The sequence below is a fragment of the Lissotriton vulgaris genome, chromosome 5, assembly GCF_964263255.1.
Source record: "Lissotriton vulgaris chromosome 5, aLisVul1.2, whole genome shotgun sequence".
NCBI classification, from domain to species: domain Eukaryota; kingdom Metazoa; phylum Chordata; class Amphibia; order Caudata; family Salamandridae; genus Lissotriton; species Lissotriton vulgaris.
In genome coordinates, this window is record NC_141693.1 from 681,575,898 (window position 1) to 681,596,020 (window position 20,123).

The 20,123-nt window shown below is 44.4% G+C and overlaps 1 protein-coding gene across 1 annotated transcript in view; it reads left to right on the forward strand.

The window, feature by feature from the left end:
• SLC29A3 (solute carrier family 29 member 3) overlaps positions 1–19,762 on the forward strand; it is a 304,230-nt gene extending 284,468 nt beyond the window's left edge. The window contains exon 6 of the mRNA XM_086922116.1: positions 12,933–19,762. Coding sequence (XP_086778242.1) covers positions 12,933–13,575 — 643 coding nt within the window. The 3' untranslated portion in view covers positions 13,576–19,762. The remainder of the gene's footprint in view (positions 1–12,932) is intronic.
• The last annotated feature ends 361 nt before the right edge of the window (positions 19,763–20,123 follow it).

Here is a 20,123-nt window from a genome sequence, read left to right on the forward strand (position 1 = left end):
CATTTTCTTGTTTCATACATATACAAAAATTCATTTAAAGTTCAATTACACAAACAGAGTTTTTTATAAATTTCTTAACCCCTTCGATGCGTGTGACAAGGTCAGCTCGTCATGGGCGTTACCTGCGCTGTCCGTGTGACGAGTTGACCTTGTCACGTAACGCAGGATTTTTAAAATCGCAGCGCTCAGCGGGAAAACCGCTAGCGCGCATGCGGTTAAAAATCGAGACAGATATAATACACCAGGTATAGAAACACAAACACATATACTCACTCACACACCCTACTCATGCATAACTCCACTACAACCAAAAAGACATCCTGTTGTTTGTACACCTGTAACCAAAAGGTTAGATCTAGCTAAAGGAATGGTTGACGCGTTTCGGTGGAAAGACAGCGATATGGACCACCTTCATCAGGACCAGCCAGGGGCAGTTTCAACAGTGTGTCTTGCAACCTGGAATTAGTGTCTGTGAAAAAAGGTGTATATATATATAAAAAGTCTTTTCTTAAGTATGCCCATGTCAATTCATATATCTTTCTGAGATAACCGTGAGGACGACCAAACATACCAAACAAACATGCTCACCGCACTGTGCCACCTTATAACCCTAGGAGTTGAGTGTGCAAATATATACAGGATTTATTAGAGCCAAGATTGACCAGAATTATATCTAGAACTAAGAGAATAGAGCTAGAAGTTTTGAATCTCCTATGTAGCCTAATCAGCAACCATTTTGTTGATATATACCTCTTCATACAACGTACTGTAACGGAAAATCACTAGACAATCCTGCTTCACTCCTTGACTGTCTATTTGAGGTTAACGCACCATTACAGTGTGGTATCCTACGGTAAAATTTTATCCAATATCCTGAAACAATATAAAAAGCATTCTCTTCAATAAATAAGTTACTATAGGAAGGGACAAAAACGTGACACTTTCCTCTTAATTACCTATATGATTTCATACAGGGAACGAGACTTCATTTGTATGTTGATTTAGGAAGATTTTGACTGTCAGCACTAAAAAAAGGAGGACACTATTATTATTTATACTAAAGATGTTATCTTTTTACAGCAAGCCCAGAATTGACACTACGGCATGCAATCTGATCTGCGATTACCTTGCTCATTCATCCAGAATGGCCTTTATAGTCACTTCACCATGTATCCCAAATCCTTCTTGCTTACTGTATCCAAAATCTGTAGTGTAGAATAGACATATCGTTCTAATATCTAATTTCAATATCGTGAGATAAGAAGGCTTGTTCCCACAGGGAAGTTATAAACCACTTACTTTATAATCATCCACGTATATCCTATAATTGCTCAATCCTCTTCTTTGCATGCAATAGCTCTGGTAAGTTTTTATTTTATATTAATCTACAAAAAAAAGGATAAGAATATGACCAGAGTTTTAGACTACAGATAGACCAAATGTGGTCAGGTCAGCATTCCTTGTTGTGACTACTACCACTCACCAGTAGTATTTCAATCCATAGTGAAAAACAAGGAGTGAGGCATCTACCCTAAACGTGATGTGAATCCTTGTATTTATATAATAGCCTCAACATCTAGCAAATATAAGATTTAACTGGTAGGGAAGGGAGGAGGCTGCTTCTCACAGGCTGTATATTAAATTATTATTGCCGTATTTCTCATGTATACACAAGGATTGTCTATTGCACTGTCACTATGTTACTCTGCTTACAACTTGTCCATTTAAGCAATGCATATGTACACGGGCACAGTATAATGCAAACCAGCAACACCTGGCAACTGTACCCAAAATTATGTTTAAAGGCAATTCTCCCCAATAGTTTAAGACCCGGAATTCTTTTAGAAAAAAGGATATGAGCCTCCTAATGCTCGAGGGGCGTAATGCAGAACTTGTTAAAAGCCATATACAGCATGCTACAATGTAATATTAATATATAAAAACGCTCCCCTCCTACTGACAAAATGGCCTATTCTCCTAGGTTTGCAGCAAAAGGGCTTGTGGCGCCTGTCCAAAGCTTTCTTGTAGCCCCCAGAATTAAACCATCTACCCTCTACCACTTACCGTGTACGAAAGATTGCTACACGTCCAGAGCTTCGCCAATCTGCCGAATGGATCCAACTACCTCAGCGACAGTAAGTAATAGAACGCCGTTCTTAAATACTCGGCGGCTTCCCGCTCGAGATCTTCCACCCGTAATGTCCGACACCTGGGCAGAGAAGCGTAATGATTCGCACGCAACGCCGGAATAGTTACTTCCGGGTTCCGTCACAAAAATAGACGACGGACTAAATCGCCGCCATATTGAAGGCAGACACTCTGCAATACATCTCAATTCTGTCATGGATGTAGCAGAAATAGAACACTTTTGTTTATATGATGCACGGATATAGAATTTATCACTGTGTCAATACTGCATACCGCCCATATGTAATCAGTTTCTACTTTTTCTCGTGTCAAACAATTTAAATAGACTTGTACTGTGTTTTCATCTAAGTTTACATGAATAGTACTCATCATAGTCTATAACAAATCTGCTGGCAACCCAGCCACAACCCTCAGGTCTATAATAATGGTCAGGACTGCATATGATGTGCTAAAAACCACGCCTAAGATCCTAAGGTGTCCACTAACATTTCTCCTTCTCATAAATCTATTTTCAGAAATTATTGGTAAGGCAATATCTTACGTAATTACCAAGGATTTGTAATCATCCATTGGATGTCCTCGTTTAATCCATGCTTAACTGAGTCTTGAAAAAAATATCCAAAAGCACTCACGCCTTTTGCGGGTTATATCCATAGTTGTACCTGTAGTGCTTTTCACCTTTTCCAAGATGCACCATCGGGCATCTTTCTCGGAATGGTTCTTCTCATGAAAGTGACCAACAAGCGGGGCTTCCATCCTACCATTTCGGATTGCGGACTTGTGTTCGCTGTAACGAACTCTAAACTCACGAGACGTTTCGCCAACATACACCATATTGCATAGACAAGTAATACAGTAAATAATATTCTTGCTACGGCAGTTGGTGAGATCTCTGAGTTTGATTTGTTTATTCTGATGGACAAAGAGGTCAGTGACTAAAGCTGTTTCACACGCATGGCAACATCCGTCTTTGTGATTGCTAGCACCAAGGGCAGACCCATAATCGTTGTTTGTATGCACTAGGATGTCGTGTAAGTTACGGTTCCTACGAAAAGCCACCAGTGGCTGTTCCAAGTCCAACTCATCCTCTCCTGTATTAACTATCTTCCAATTTTTTGGGATGATATTCTTCAGTTTGAAATTAAATGGGGAGTGATTAACAGCGCAAACCACTTGTTCTTTTGTTGTACGATTATTGCCCTCTAAGAGGGCATCCCTGTTATAATATTTAGCCCTCTTGTAAGCATGACGGATTAGTCGTTTAGTCGTTTAGGATAGCCTCTAGCCAGAAGGCTGGATTTAAGTGCATCACCATGTCGATGGAAGTCTCCCATGTTGGTACAATTTCTTCGAATACGAAGAAACTCCCCAAATGGAATAGAGTCTTTTTGAATGTTAAGATGATAACTTTGGTATTGGAGAATTGTGTTTTTTGCTGTCGGTTTACGATACAGACTTACTTCCAATACTCCATTACTCCCTGTAATTAAGATGTCCAGAAATTCTACCTTCTGTGTACTGGTATTGGCTGTGAAGACAAGGTTAGAGTCACTGGCATTCAACCAAAGCACATACTCCTTCAGAGAGTCTGCGTCCCCTCTCCAAATGAAGAAAATATCATCAATGAAGCGTCTCCATGTGATGACGTTGTCAAAAAATGGAGCCGCTTCATTGAAAACATTTTTCCTCTCCCATTCGCCCATATAGGTATTAGCGACACTTGGAGCACAGGAAGCTCCCATGCTTGTGCCTTTGATTTGCTGATATAGGGCACCATTGAATTCAAAAAAGTTGTTAAAAAGAACCAACTCGAGGCACTCCAACACGAAACCATCCGGTCTCTCACCTGGAGTTCTGGAGAGAAGGTCCGCCACAGCCTGTAACGCTTGACACTGAGGGATGTTGGTATACAACGTCTCAATGTCAAGCGTCACCAATATTTCAGCCTGTGCGTTGTAAGGCATACCTTCCAATTTAGAGATGATATCCCCTGAGTCACGAATAAAGGAAACATATGTTCGAGTGAGAGGTCACAAAAATGAGTCCACATAGTTCGACAATGGCTCTGAACTAGATCCTATTGTCGAACTAATAGGTCGCATAGGTGGATTAGTTGTGCACTTGTGTGTTTTAGGGAGTCCATAAAGTGTTGGCTTTCTCAACATACAAATGAAGTCTCATTCCCTGTATGGAATCATATAGGTAATTAAGAGGAAAGTGTCAAGTTTTTTTCCCTTCCTATATTAACTTATTTATTGAAGAGAATGCTTTTTATATTGTTTCAGAATATTGGATAAAATTTTACCGTAGGATACCACACTGTAATGGTCCGTTAACCTCAGATAGACAGTCAAGGTGTGAAGAAGGATTGTCTAGCGATTTTCTGTTGCAGTACGTTGTATGAAGAGGTAGATATCAACGAAATGGTTGCTGATTAGGCTACATAGGAGATTCAAAACTTCTAGCTCTATTCTCTTAGTTCTAGATATAATTCTGGTCAATCTTGGCTCTAATAAATCCTGTATATATTTGCACACTCAAGCTCCTAGGGTTATAAGGTGGCACAGTGCGGTGAGCATGTTTGTTTGGTATGTTTGGTCATCTTCACGGTTGTCTCAGAAAGATATATGAATTGACATGGGCATACTTAAGAAAATACTTTTTATATATATATACCTTTTTTCACAGACACTAATCCCAGGTTGCAAGACACACTGTTGAAACTGCCCCTGGCTGGTCCTGATGAAGGTGGTCCATATCGCTGTCTTTCCACCGAAACGCGTCAACCATTCCTTTAGCTAGATCTAACCTTTTGGTTACTGGTGTACAAACAGGATGTCTTTTTGGTTGTAGTGGAGTTATGCATGAGTAGGGTGTGTGAGTGAGTATGTCTTTGTGTTTCTCAACCTGGTGTATTATATCTGTCTTGCTTTTTAAGAAATTTATTTTAAAAAAAACTCTGTTTGTGTAATTGAACTTTAAAGGAATTTTTGTATATGTATCAAACAAGAAAATGATATGAAATGCAGTAAATGACTATCTGTTTTCAAAAATAAGAAATAAATGATTCAATGAATGAGAAAAAGATTTTATAAATAAAAAATCAAGAAAATAAACAAAAATAAGATGAATATGTGATTCTTGTATGCCCTTTATATTAGAGGTGTTTCCCAGTGGTAAAATATTTAGGTCAAGAGGGAGTACTTTTTTTGTCTCTAGAGGGTGAAGGTAATGGAAATACGAATGTAGCCCTGGCTTACTCCGCAGGAGGTGCCGAGTGTCTGTGATGTTGTGGGATCTATTTCTGCAAGTCTGTGCTGGTTAGATGTGAGCCATTTTAAGATACTGCCTGAAAATCCCATGCGTGTTTTCTGCATGTTGATCAGAGCTGGATCGTAAACTGTGTGGAAAGTTGCAGAGAGGTCGAACAGCACCAGGAGGCAGGGGTAGTTCCTGTCATTGAAGAGGAGGATGTTGTTGTCTACTGAAGTGTGTGGTGCTCTCAGTGCTGCAGCATGGTCTGAATCTTTATTGGACTTCCCATAGAAGATCATTCTTGCTAATGTGCTCCCGTAGTAAGGTGGACACTGCTTTTCCAATGGTTTTCAATATATATATATACAAGGCTGGTGAGGGTAACCGGGTTCATCTGTGGTTTCTTTTTTGTCAGGGGAAGAATGTTATCAAAGGGAAAAAAAGGGGGGGAAATTCCTTCAATAAAAATATTTAAAAAAAAAAAAAGGGGAAGAATCTTATCTGTTGTAAAGGCATCTGCAAATTCTCCTTGACTTCAGGAGGCATTGACAATGTGGAGAAAGATAGGAGAGCCTCTCCTTGAAATGAGGTTGGTAGAAAGAAGGGTGTCATCTTCATAGGAGGTTGCCTTGAGGGAATTCAGGGTATTGGAGAGCACCATATGCCCTACAGGTTTGAAGGGGGTCCATTTGGCATGAGGTTACCAGGGATGCCTGGAAATGGGGCATTGGAAGTTGTAATAAGGTTGGATCTGATTTTGTTAATCTCAGTGAAGAAGAGATTGATTGTGTGGCGTTTGTCAACTGAAGCAGGGCCTCTGCGTTCTGGGAGAGGAGGTGTGCAGTGTTTGCCATCCTTGAAGAAGACTTCTGTTGGTTGCTTCACTAATGGAGCCACCACCACCACCACTCGTCATCAAAGTCTTCGGGTAAACATGCTTTGTTGCTCTTCGCGTTCTCCCCGTCTTCGGCCAACGCGATGCGGGACGCGTAAGGGATTCGTCCGGCTCTGCACTCAGAACCTGTAGGTTGAATCCGGCCTTTCTTCCCTTTCCAGGAATCGGAGCGACCCCTGTCCAGCTTCAAAGCTTTAACGGAGCCTTACATTCTATCTTCAGGCAGCCCCACTCTGCCGGTTCGCCACGGGCCCAGCGGACTCGGTTGGGGCTCTAGGCCTTTGATGTCGGCGGCTTCGGCTCTGGCGCCACAGGGCTCCCAAGGATCCAGGCCTGGATCCGCATCGGCGCCGGTCGACCTTGTGACACATCGTCCGGTACCAACTCCAGTGACGTCACCTCCGATGCCGGTTGTGTCCCCAGCTGACGTCGACCCCTGCCTCCCCCTTGAAGAGGACACTGCACCTGACCGACGTTGCCAGACATCGTGACCAGCGCAGACCGGTACTTTTGTACCCCTGTTCTCTCCAGATGTTTCCTACTGCCCTGAGTGGCTCACAGGAGAGGGTGAGGCGGACTGGGTGGGGTCTGTGGACCCTCTTGCAGACCAGTTGGAGGAACCAGAAAGGAGAGAGGAGTTGGGTAAGGCCAGTGGTCTGGACACCTCCCCAGACCTTGGCATGCTCTCTCCCCATACCGTGGCTACGGAGGAGGGTGCATCTTATGCAGTGGTGTTGTGTAAGACAGCCGAGGCCCTAAACCTCGAGCTTCCTATGGTGGTAGTCAGGACTAACCTCCTGACAGAGGTGCTTCAACTGGCAGGGCACTTCTCGAGTCCCTGCTGCCTTTCAATGAGGACCTTAAGGACATCCTTTTGGGTTATTGGTCCAAGCCCAACACAGGGGCTCCTGTGGACAGGATGATTGCCCAACACCACTGCACGCCCCCGGGCGACTCCATTTTCCTCTCTTCCCATCCTACCCATGAGAGCTTGGTAGTCCAAGCCTCCGCATCCAAGGCGCATTCCTTAACGCACCAACTGATAGGAATCCAAGAAGCTGGTCTACCTTGGGAAAAATATGTTTTCTTCCTCCGGCTAAGGGGCTGAGGTCAGTGAGCACTGCATGCCTATTGGGCCGTTACTCCTACTCGGTTTGGGACAAGGTTGAGCAGGTGCTGCCACAGTGCCCGGAGGAGGCCTGGCTGTGCTCTCCCGTGCACTTGCTGAGGGGAGAGACGCAGCGAAGTTCACCATCCGGTGTGGGCTGGACCCCACCTACTCACTGAGCAGGACGATTTCCAGGTTGGTAGCACTGAAACGCTACTCCTGTTTGAGGTCCACTGGTTTTTCAGAGTATGTCCAAGTAACGCTTTTGGACATGCCCTTTGATTGCCATCGCCTGTTTGTCGACAAGGCAGACAACGCGCTCAAGAGCTTTAAGGATTCCAGGGCTACAGCCAGATCCCTGGGCCTCTCTTCCACCTCCCGCCCAGCGCTGTCTTCTTTTCGCCCCTTTTGTGGCTACGGAAGGAGTGCCCCCCATGTTCCACCCACAGCCAAAGGCCTGTGCAAGGTGTCCAACCTTAGCGCAGACGAGGACGTGGATCCCACTGTCTTGGGACGGGTGGCCAGTGGGAAGGCCAGTCCACCAGTCCCCTCTCAGTAGGCAGCCTCCAAACCCTCCTAGTCCGACCTTTCAGGCCCATAATTTGCCACTGGGCAGCAGAATTCACCATCACCTCCCCAACTGGCTTAACATCATGTCGTACAGGTGGGTTTTGCAGATATTCCAAATGGGCTACTCCCTCCCCTTCCAGACTACCCCTCCATCCATGCTACCTCAATTTCATCGCAAGTCGTAGGATCACCTGGCCCTTCTCCAACAGGAAGTTACGGCTCTTTTGGCCAAGGAAGCCGTCAAGTGTGTTCCTGTCCCAGAAGTATGTCGACGTTGTTATTCCCACTACGTTCTGGTGCCCAAGAAGGACAAGAGCCTGCACCCTAACTTCGATCTCAGGAACGTCAACCGCCTCCTCCGGAAGGAGAAGTTCAAGATGTTGACTCTGGCTCAGGTCCTGTCTGCTCTCGACCCTGGAGACTGGATGGTACTGTTGGACTTGCAGGACACCTATTTTCACATCCCCGTCCTGCCGGCCCACCGGCGTTACCTGCAGTCACGGTAGGCCAGGAGAACTTTCAATTCACGTGCTCCTCTTTGGCCTTACCAGCGCCCCTTGGGTGTTCAGGAAAGTGATGGTGGTGATCGCAGCTCATCTGCGCAGATTAGGGATTCCAGTCTTCCCACTTGACGACTGGCTGTTGAAGGCGGGATCGCCCCAGGCAGTCGTCTCTCACCTCCAGACTACGGCGGACTTCCTGCATTTGCTGAGGTTCACTATCAACGTGCTGAAGTCACACCTGACTCCCTTTCAGAAGCTCTTTTTCATCGGAGCGGTTCTGGACACAATGTAGTTTCGAGTTTATCCTCCCGAGCAGCGAGCCCAGAATATTCGGGCTATGATTCTGATCTTTCAGCCTCTTTCTGTCAGAATGACCCTAAGGCTGCTGGGCCTCATGGCCTCCTGCATCCTGCATCCTGCTGGTGGATCATGCCAGGTGGCATATGCGGGCTCTACAGTGAGACCTGAAGTTCCAGTGTGCACAGCATCAGTAGAATCTGTCTGATTGCGTCTAGATCTCGGAGGTCACTGCACAGTGGTGGCTCACGAACCAGGATTGGGTCAGTGGCAGATCCCTCTCCCTTACCCAACCAGAGTTTACAGTGGTGATGGATGCATCACTCCCGGATTGGGCAGCCACATGGGAGAGGCGGAGATCAGAGGCCTCAGGCGGAGTCTGGGCTTCACATCAGCTTTCTGGAGCTTCGGGCAATTCGTCTTGCACTAAAGGCATTCCTTCCTGGGGAAGAGTAGTGCAGGTGTTCATGGACAACACCACCGCCATGTGGTACTTCAGCAAACAGGGTGGGTGTGGTCGTGGACCCTATGTCAAGAGGCTCTCCGCCTTTGGTCATGGCTGGAACATCAGGGCATATCTCTGGTGGTTCAACACCTGGCAGGTTCTCTGAACGCCAGAGCGGACAAACTTAGCCGCAGCTGCATGATGGATCACGAATGGCGTCTTCACTCGGAGGTGGTGCAAGGTCTCTTTCAGCAGTGGGGAGAGCCTGCGTTTGCACATTCTCTTCGGTGGTGAATAGTTCTATATCAGCAGTTCTGCGCGTTGGAATTTCCACGATAGCACTCGCTAGCCGACACTTTTTGTTGCAAGTGGAGTTGCAGTCATCTATACTTCTTTCCGCCTATACCACTTCTGCCTAGAGTGCTGAAAAAGATCAAACGTGACCGGGCCCTTGTCATTCTTGTGGCTCTGGATTGGGCACAAAGTGTCTGGTATTCCGAGCTGTTACACATGGCCATCGATCCTCCGATCATACTGCCTCTTCGGGAGGATCTCCTGTCACAGCAGCAGGGGACGGTCCTCCACTTGAACCTCTCCAGCCGCCACCTCTTTGCATGGAGATTGAGCGGGGGCAGTTGGCGGCTTTCAACCTTCCTCCAGAAGTTTGTAACGTTATCCTGGCAGCCAGGCGTCCATCCACTAAAACAGTATACGCCTGCAGATGGAACAAATTTGTGGCGTGGTACATATCAAAGGCTGTGGATCCCCTTTATGCCCCTCATTCTGAGGTTCTCTTGTTCCTCCTTTCTTTGGCCTAGCACGGCTCTGCTCTGGGCACTATTAAAGGCTATCTCTTAGCCATTTCAGCCTTCCTTAGGCTTCTTGATCAACCTTCTCTTTTCAAGTCCCCTATTGTCAATAGATTCCTTACGGGCATTACTCATCTCTTCCCTCCTTTTCCTTTCATAATTCCTCAGTGGGACTTGAATTTGGTTCTGACTTATCTTATGTGTGCCCCCTTTGAGCCGCTACATAATTGTCCTCTCAGACTTTTAACTTTAAAACTGCCTTCTTGGTTGCTATCACCTCTGCTCGCAGGGTGAGTGAGCTTCGAGCCCTTTCTTCTAAACCTCCCTTCTTGGCTGTTCATCCGGACAAGGTTGTCCTTTGCACTAGGCCTTCTTTCCATCCCAAAGTGTTTACCTCTTTCCACATAGGACAGACCATCACTTTGACCACCTTCTCTCCGCCTCCGCATCCTTCTAAAGAGGAAGAACGACTCCATCCTCTGGATCCAAAACGTGTGCTTTCCTTCTATCTGGATCGCACAAGACAATTCTGGGCGGATGACCAATTCTTTGTTGGCTATGTGGGCACCAAGAAATGTTGGGCCATACTAAAACAGACCATCTCCCGATGGGCCGTTCCTTGTATAAAAATCTGCAACTCCTTGGCGAAAAAGGAACCTCCAGTAGGGTGACGTGCCCATTCCGCCAGGGCGACGGCAGCTACTACTGCTTTGGGACGTGGAGTCCTCCTTCATGACATTTGCCAGGCAGCTATGTGGGCTATGCTGCACACATTTACCAAACCTGGAGAGATGGCTTCTTCAGCCGTCCGGTTCTCCAGGACTTTCTGGTGTGAACTTGGTTCGCAGACCCACCGCCGAGGTTGGTATTGCTAGGATATCTATTCTAAGGTGAGGAATCCATAAGTAATTGTCTCTTTCAGATGAACAAGTTACTTACCTTCGGTAACGATATATCTGTAAAAGACATAGATTAGTTATGGATTCCTCACCTACCCACCCATCCTCCCCGTTCTGCAAACTGATTTCTAGAGTAAGGGACTCCCTTTCTGGGCCCTAGTTTTCGTGCACCAGTGGTCAGTGTCTTGCATGGCTCTGCGCTTCTGGCGTGGAATGTCATGTAAAGAAGAGCTATCAGTGCGCAAGGGCGGTGTCTAAGTAGATACTGCGACACCATTCCGGCAACCTCGACCAACGCCACCTATCGACGCACAGAGGTATACTGCTGAGGAAAAAATTCTCCGGATCCAGTCTGATGCCTGGGGGTAATTTTAAGGTGAGGAATCCATAACTAATCTATGTCTCTTACAGATGTATCGTTACCGAAGGTAAGTAGCTTGTTCTTCTGGTCCAGGGAGCACCTGGCTTAGCATTTCGGGCTGGACTGTTCCCATGAGGAGCAGGGCTAAGACTGATTTGCATATGGCTGGGTCTAAACTGGGGTGGCATAGTGAGCAAAAGAACAATGGATTTAACCCGATCTCTTGACTCGGGTGAGTGTTTGAAAAGTTATAGCACTCCGTTCATCATCTTGTTGTGTTTGCTATACACATACAGGGGCCGATTACGATGTTGGTCTTAAACTCTTCCGACCAAATCTGTTTCGGAATTGTTTCTGACTGAATCAGGTTCTGCGAGTCCAACCGACCAATTACCATGCTTCCGAACATTGTTCAGTCGGACTCGCATTGACTTCAATTGGAGCCTGGTGTTCTGAAGGCAAACAAAGGCTCCCATTGAAAAAAGGGGTGGTTGGGGAAAACATTGCACCCTGTGGCGGGCGCCTCATGGTGCATGCGACACTGTGCATGGTTGGAAAGAGGGGTCCCTTGGGTACCCCCATGGACCCCAACCGGAGGCCTATGTGTGAAGGGGGGCCTGCAATGGGCCCCCAAAGTCAGAATCCGACTGCTGTTTCTTGTCGGGCAGACCGATTTGGAACGGCTGTCCGAATCGCCCATCGTAATTGGTTGGTTGGAAACCTGTCCATAAAGCTGTACGATTCTGCTCTGAAGACTCAGGCTGTCCGAATGCCGATTGGGACCGAATAGGACATCTCGACCATCGTAATCGGTCGGTCGGAAATGTGTCCATTTCGGTCGGAAACATAGGTTAGGAATCGTATTCGGAGAATCCACATCCCTTTCGGAGCCTTTACAACCGACATCGTAATTAGCCCCTAAGTTTAAACAATTTCCAGCACTGGACTATATTAGCAAATAAAGTTGCAGAGTTTTTCAAAATACTCCTTAACAATGTTGTTACCCTGTTTGGTAGTCTCTGACTCATGTTCTTGTGCACTATAAGTCACTTACTCACGTTGTTAACATTATATGACACATCGGTCAGTAACAAAATTCCTATTGCTATTGAGTTTCCTTTTCCATAACACTAAATTTTTGAAGGTCTGACTGTTTGAAGGTCTTTGTAAAGTTTTGTTTAGCTTTTCCCTATTTTTGCCTTGTTTTTTCATTTTTTGTGTTGGAAAACGAAATAAAAATAAAACAAACGAAATAAAAGCAACTTAAATTAATAAGAAGCAAGATGTTTATGGTTTTCTGTACACTTCATTTGTCTGTAGGGATAAAGCTTTCCTCTCAATATTATGTAAAATTGGTTTAGTGGAAAATTAAATTACATTTCTTGTGTATTCTTCAGTTTAACATAATTACATGTTCAGGTCCACAAATTGTAAACAATTGAGCATAGTACTTTACATAACTGCTAAATACAGTGTACAGTTGGCATTAAGTGCACCAGTTTTGCAGTATATTCCATTGACCAACATATCTGCTATATAGAATTGATGCAATTCCATATTGCCCATAAAGTAGTACATCAGATTTTTGATCGACTTTCTTTCTTGAACTTACATCGATAATTTCTCTTTGTTTTCTGTTTAGATACTACATGAGAAGCATTGAAGAAGTCAACAAAGAAGCTTCTTTGACAAACAATTCTTTCGAAGGAGAAGGAGGGTCTACAGGTGTAAATCAGGGCATTCCACCATGGCGTCCAATCTTGAAGAAGATTTCCATCCTGGCCTTTTGTGTTTTCTATGTCTTCTTTATCTCCATAATCATCTTCCCCACACTTTCTTCCAGTATTGCCTCTATGAATAAGTCCTCTGGGAGCATATGGACTAACAAGTACTTCACCCCTTTAACTTGCTTCCTCATGTACAATTTTGCTGACTGGTGTGGCCGACAGGTCACTGTCTGGATTCAAATTCCTGGGCCAAAAAGCAAGTTTTTTCCTGCTGTCATCCTGCTGAGAACTGTCTTCATCCCCTTGTTCATCTACTGCAACTATCAGCCCCGTGCTCACTCAGATATTGTTCTTTTTCAGCATGATGCCTATCCTGTGATTTTCATCTCACTTGTGGGCATAAGCAATGGTTACTTGGGCTCCCTTGCCATGATTTATGGGCCCAAGGTTGTGCCCAAAGAGTTGGCTGAAGCCGCTGGGGTTATGATGACTTTTTTCTTAAACCTTGGCTTAGCAGTTGGGTCTGCATTTTCTATTGCCGTTGTGCATCTGATTTAACATTTTATTTGAAATACTAGATAAAGATAATAAAAAAAAACAAAGGATCCACCTGGTGGGACAGCAACGAATGAGTGGAGATTCTGCCCGTCTACTCATGAGACTAAATAGAAGGATTCTTTATTGTATAGCGCGAAATGGACCCACTTGTAAAAAGGATTTTTATTTAAAAGATTTTTCAACTCCTTAAAGGTGCTTCAACTGTTTTAATATCCAGAAAAAAATTGAAATAACCAGAGAAAACACACATTCCAAGGTGGAGAATTGCAAATGGCGTATCAATGTATTTTTTTTGTAATGCTTTTGTTATATTATCTTAAAAAACGACAGCAGAAAAGTGTGTACCAACTGATTGGACAAGCGTCAGAACTGTTGTTGACAAAACATACAGTCAGATAGATCTGTTGTTGTTGATAAAATATCCGATTAAGATTTTTAGTCTTTTAATTTCTAGTTTTTCCCACATGTACTATCTTGTAACTTCATCTAGACACTTAACTGGTTATTATATTCAGGCTAAAGTAGAATCCTACAAGTAAACGAGATGAAGTGTGTTATCTGCCAATGCTGCTCACCAGTTGATCCTGGTGTGCAAAGTTTAGGTTATTCAAATTTATTTACCAACCATTGCCATGTTCAGAGAACAAAGAGACACTTTCTGGTTGTGTTTTTTTTTACACATACGTATGTAGAATAGATGCATAGCACTTTATTAAAAATCGGGAAGAAAGAATGACACTATTTTGAAAACAGTGGCACTGACACGGACAGCATTATAGCAGCAACTCCCTATTGAGATACTGCAGTAGAAATTTCATATTACAGAAAGAAAAACAAATGATTCACGTTTCAGTGGGCCAAGCTTCTCACCTGAGTTGTGTGTGCCTGCTCACCACCACAACAATTCTAGATGGTGTATATAAACAAGCGTTCATCTCTTTTTTTATATTTTCACTCATGTTTAGCTGAAGTGTGGTGCCAGTTCTTACATCTAGTAAACACCATTGCATGGATATTTATTAGTTGTCAAAAAGCTCATTTTGAAAGGTGGGCATAATTTTACTGTCAATACACAGTGGTCTCTGTAGTTGCCATGAGTCCAGCGAACCACAGCAGTGCTACACAGATTCTATCATATAAATCTTTTCAGCAGTAGTGAGACAGTAATTGCTCAAATCGCAGTTTGTCCTTCCTAAGGTTTAAGGATCGGTTTTCAGTCAGTTACCAATTGGTTTCCAAATCTCACTTGAACATTAGTAGCACTAAACTTCGGATAAGTCTATTGTTAGTGAATATGGGCTACTACACAGACGAACACATTGTACTCCACTTACAATGCGACCACTATAACAAGAACCACTACAATGCAAGTAACTATAACTCATTCCTTAACGTAACTATAACTCGCCCCATGCCATGCACAGTTTTCACATCAATTATTTTATAGAAAATGTTGCAGTGGTATTATCAGTGATGTCATGACAAATGATTGACGGAGTAAGTGGGCTAATAGGCAGTGCATGGCCACCGCACAAATTATAGTTACCCCAGGAATTGAGTTATAGTTACTTGAGGGAACTATAACTGGTGTATTTCAGTGTGTTTGTATGTTTAAAATTCTACATTGTCACTGAAATTTTCACCTAACTATAAAGTTACTTTAATCTTAGTATTTTTGAATTTTTGAGCGTTTTTTAAAAGTAAAGTAAGATACAATAACAATTCATAACTATAACATAACTTTAAGCTTTGTTTTTTCCCCAATACTTTTTTAGCGTAAAGTAATATTGTATTACCATATGCAAAGCAACCCCATCAGTGTGTGGGGTTGGCCACACAGCCTGGTCTGCGGCCAGGCACTGCGTCCCACCTCTCACAGGCATGCGCCTGTGCACGGCGTGGGGATGTATGCAGGGCCTGGCATGTGGTCAGATGTTGCCTCCAACTCCTTGCAAGCAGATGTCTCCATGCAGGCTTCTGTCATGTGCAGGGCACGGTTAGCCTCGTAGGTCTTGGCCACACTCAGGCAGACTTACTGATTTTGAAAAAGAGTCTCAACACCAAAATTATAAAAAAGCTGGCTAATTGGCTAACTTTGTTCTTTTTTAGGAATCGTCCCAAAACGTTCCAAAAAAAGGGTTCTTCAACCTTAGGTCCTCCCTGGAAAACTTTTGGCTGCTCCATCAAGTGGGGGGTAGAGCCAAAATTTGCAGATAGCTAGATCTTTTCCCAGAAAGTGTGCTTTTCGTGATTTGGTGAAAATCCAATCAGCTATTTGATCGAAATTATGCTTTAATATTTTTAGCTATCTGACAACAGAGTACCACCAAGGGAACCACTCTGATAGACCTTGGTTTGCGTAGTTGGCTCCCTCTGAAGCCAAGGGGTCTTCATCCCCCAACTAGTAGTGTGCCAGGAGGCACATTTGCAGAGTGTTGGAGAAAGAGGGCGTGCCTTTGACAACTCCTTAGCAAACGTGCTGTGTGGAACTTATTGGAGGTAACAGGAGGGGTAGTTGGCTCCCAAGGACCTCCAGTAAGTTCCATTCAACTGGATAGCCGAGATCTGAAAGCAGGCCATGCCCCTTTTTCCCCCACTCTGAAAACGCACCTCATGGTGCACTGCTAGTAGAGGGTAAAGTCCCCTTGGCTATTGAAGGTCCTTGGGGGCCACCTACCCCTCCAATTTCTCCTGTAAGTCCCATACGCGAGTTGCAGCTTTTTAAATTAAAAAAAATATATTTTTTAGGATGGAGGGGCCATGTGGCCTCCCTTCCTTGGACCATTTTGGGTTCCAGGAACCCCATCCCGCGGGGTCTGGTCCTTTTTTTTTTTTATTTGATAAAAAGGAAGCAGCGACATGCTGCCAATGTCAGCCCCGGCGCCCGGCCCGGCACACAATTACAGCCTCCTTCTCCTCGGGCCACTTTCCGCCCCAGAGACCCCATCCCCCAGGGCATGCCCAGTTTTAATTGTTTAAAAAAAAAAATAGGAGGTGGCAACATGCTCCCCCCCCCCAGGCTGATTTCAGCTCCAGGGACCACATTGCCAGGCCTTAATTTTTATTTTATTTTGTTTACATGGGAGGGGGACTGCAAAAAACCCCTCCCCAGGTCTATTTTTGCCCCCGGGAATCCATCCCCAGGACTGGCCTTCAAAAACTTTTTTTTTTAATGGGGTTGGGGGCCACCACAGACTCCCTCCTCTGGCCAATATTGCCCCGGGACCCCATCCCCTGGGGCATGGCCAATTCATTTGGGAGAATGGAGGAGCCTGAAGGTCCATGCTGGCTCCCCGCCTCCTGCGCTTCCTCTGTCCAAAAGCAATTCTGCTCTACTTAATGGAAGCAAGAGCCTTTTTACTCGTCTCACTTCCATTGAGCGGACCAGAGTTTGCTATGGCTTAGCAGGAGCAGTGGCCCCACCAAGCCGTAGCCAACTGCAATGCCCTAGGGAGGACATCCCCGGGACATTGCTTGAGCCAGCCGTGGGGGGTGGCAGTCCCCAGAGCCATTTACGGCTCCACAAGTGGGGCCGCGTGCCCCCCTCCAGCAAATATTAAACCCCAGAGAGGTAGTGTCCCCGGGGCTGTCCGTATCTAATACAGTATACTGTTGCCCGGGGGAGGTAGCATTCCGCGGGGCTGTGTGTGGGGACTGAAGCCCACCCCACGCATTATTTGTAAATATAACCCTGGAGATGGAGGTACCAAAGGCTGAGGGGGTCGCGCGGCCCCCTGCATTTCAGTATATTAGCCCCGGGGAGGTAGCGGCCCCTGGAACTGCATGGGGGGCTGTAGCCCCCCTCACATTTGTAAATGTAACCCCAGGGGTGTGGCTGTCCCCAGGGCTGTGAGGGGGCCTGTGTGGACCCCCCATTACATTGCATTAGCCCAGAGTTGTTGCAGTCCCCGGGGCAGCGTGGAGGCCACGTGCCCCCCGCATTTCAGTGAATCAGTCCCAGGGATGTAGTGGCTCCCGGGTCTGCAGGGGGGCCCACACAGAGCCCCCATCAATATTTGTTATTGACCCCAGGACCTGACTCACCCAGGGGCCTAAATTAAACGACATGCTGGAGCTTTAATTTTGGCGAATTTGTAGATCCACTGCGACTCCCACTTAAGACATTTTTTAAATGCATTTTCTGGGCCCTAGGGATCCCTGCGGAACCCCCTAAACGTACCTAGGGGGTCAGGGTGTTTCTACCCTGCCCCCCCCTTTTTTTTTTTTTTTTAAAGAAAACTTCTTTCTTGCGACTTGTTTCAACCTAGTCACAAGATGGCTGCTAACACTTCCTGGTTCGAAGTGTTGGCAGCCAATCAGATATCAGGTACGCGATCAGAATGATTCGCGGATCCTACGCATCCCTAGATATACAACTGGGAATTTCCTAAAATGTATCAGCAACTACTGAACCGATTAACCCATTTAACAAAAAGAGTGCTTTCTGAACCAACAGCTAAATTTCTGCTAAATTTGGTGTAATTCCGTTCTAAAGATTCCTATGGAAATTAACATGGAGAAAAAGCATTTTGGGACCCCTCTTTTTTCTCAGCCCCGCTTGATGAATCACCCCAAAATTTTCAAGACAGCACCTGAAGTGACTGCCCCGATAGTTTTGAAGATTTCGCAAAGATTTGTTAAACGACGCCAAAGTAACTAGCAAATCAAAACTGCTCCTCCTATGGAAACTAGGTCCAGACTATAGCTACCTACTGACGAATGTAGGTAGTTATATATATATATATATATATATATATATATATATATATATCCCTTCCTCACAATGTTCCTGTACGAGCGGGCATGTTGGAATTCAGCAATGGCTGGCGAACTCAAAATGATCAAGACGACTGTTCCCCCTTAAGGGACAGACTCCAGCACCCTCGGGATAGCTTCAAAAAGGGTTTATTCTTGAGCCACGATGATTCAGGTAACTCGTTTCGACTGCACAAGCAGTCTTTGTCAAAACTGTTTCGCTGCTATGTTTTTACATATTTATAGCAGGTTCACATTTTGAAGTGACAGTGCCTAAGTGAATAAAGTTTGAACAAGCGCATAGGAAAGTGACAGTGCAACTCTATACAAACAATAAAATTGACTGGGTAATAAAACGTATCTACATGATATACAGTTTAAATGCATCCAATAAAAATATGGAAATTTTGTCCCAGAGCGATTTTGGCAATTATGTGCAAAATGATTCACAAAAATTATCCATATCCATTCCAATGCCTTGCCACAAAAGATGATATAAAACCACCATTATTGATTAAAAAGTGTAAAATCACAACTTTTTACATCACTGGCCTGTCCCTGACTGTCAACATAATTGCACCATCTGACCCAAAATTCCCGGGCCATTCATAGCGCTCGGACATCAATTAATATATTCAATACTCCAGTCCAATGCCACTCAATACTTAATGTTACATTACAGTTCAAACAACATTGACTGTACAACTAATCAGACCATGTTACATGTGAGCGTGAGAAATTTGGAATAAAATATTCCCAATGGGGTTTGGATTCAAACTACCACAATCCTCTACCCGCCTTATTGTTGGTATATATGATATTTACAATGAAATGCCTCCTTTCTATACAGAAATTGCCAAATCCCATGTTCCCACCACTCAAAATTTACTGATAGTAAATACTGTTGGAGTTGCTCCTGTACAACATCTCTAAGTTACATAAGGTGATCTGTGCATTGTGCCTAAATTAAGTCCCTATTCTATACTCATAGTAACTATGTTTTATATCCAAGATTAATGGAGGGCTATCACTCATATTGGACCCCATTGAACAATATCAATATCATATTAAATTATTTGTTCAATTCATATCATATATGGTCAGTGCCCTGATCTTTCTCTTTAGCAACACAACAAACTAACCACCATGAAATAAATCTAAAGGGCTCTGTGTCTAAAGTGCTATATGTGTGCAAATGTGCAAAACATCTCATACTATTTCTAAAGGAGTGTATTCAAAATTATCGTAATCTTATTTCATTGCATGTGCAAAAGCGAACTAAGCAATCCTATTCCTAATTCTGTCTGTCATCAGTTGAAAATAATCTGCTGCGTCAGTCCTATTGTTTTCTTCACAAGTGTACATACAGCTCTTCCTCTGTGTTGTGTCCATTAAGGATCTTGCAATTAAAACGTACAATGTGTCGTGATTCGAACTGTCTCAGGCATCTCTCTCTTCTACCCCCTCTGAGTCTTTGTGGCACTTGATCTAATACAAAGTATCTCAGATCTTCCAGATTATTCTCATGGGATGGTTGGAAATGTCTAGCCATGGGGTAAGCCTGATACTTATTTTTGATAGATCTCACATGTTGCAAGATCCTCAGGTGTACAGGTAAAATAGTACTCCTTAAAACAGCTACATCTCAATGCATAAACCACAAATTGACTTTTACACATCAAAGGCTTTGAGATATGCCACTTTGTGTCTTAAAATGTTAAGGGTACTCCCGTAGTGTTCTCCCTTTATTTGCATGCCTTACATTTGTGGCATTTCCTGAAGCCCTTGTTTTC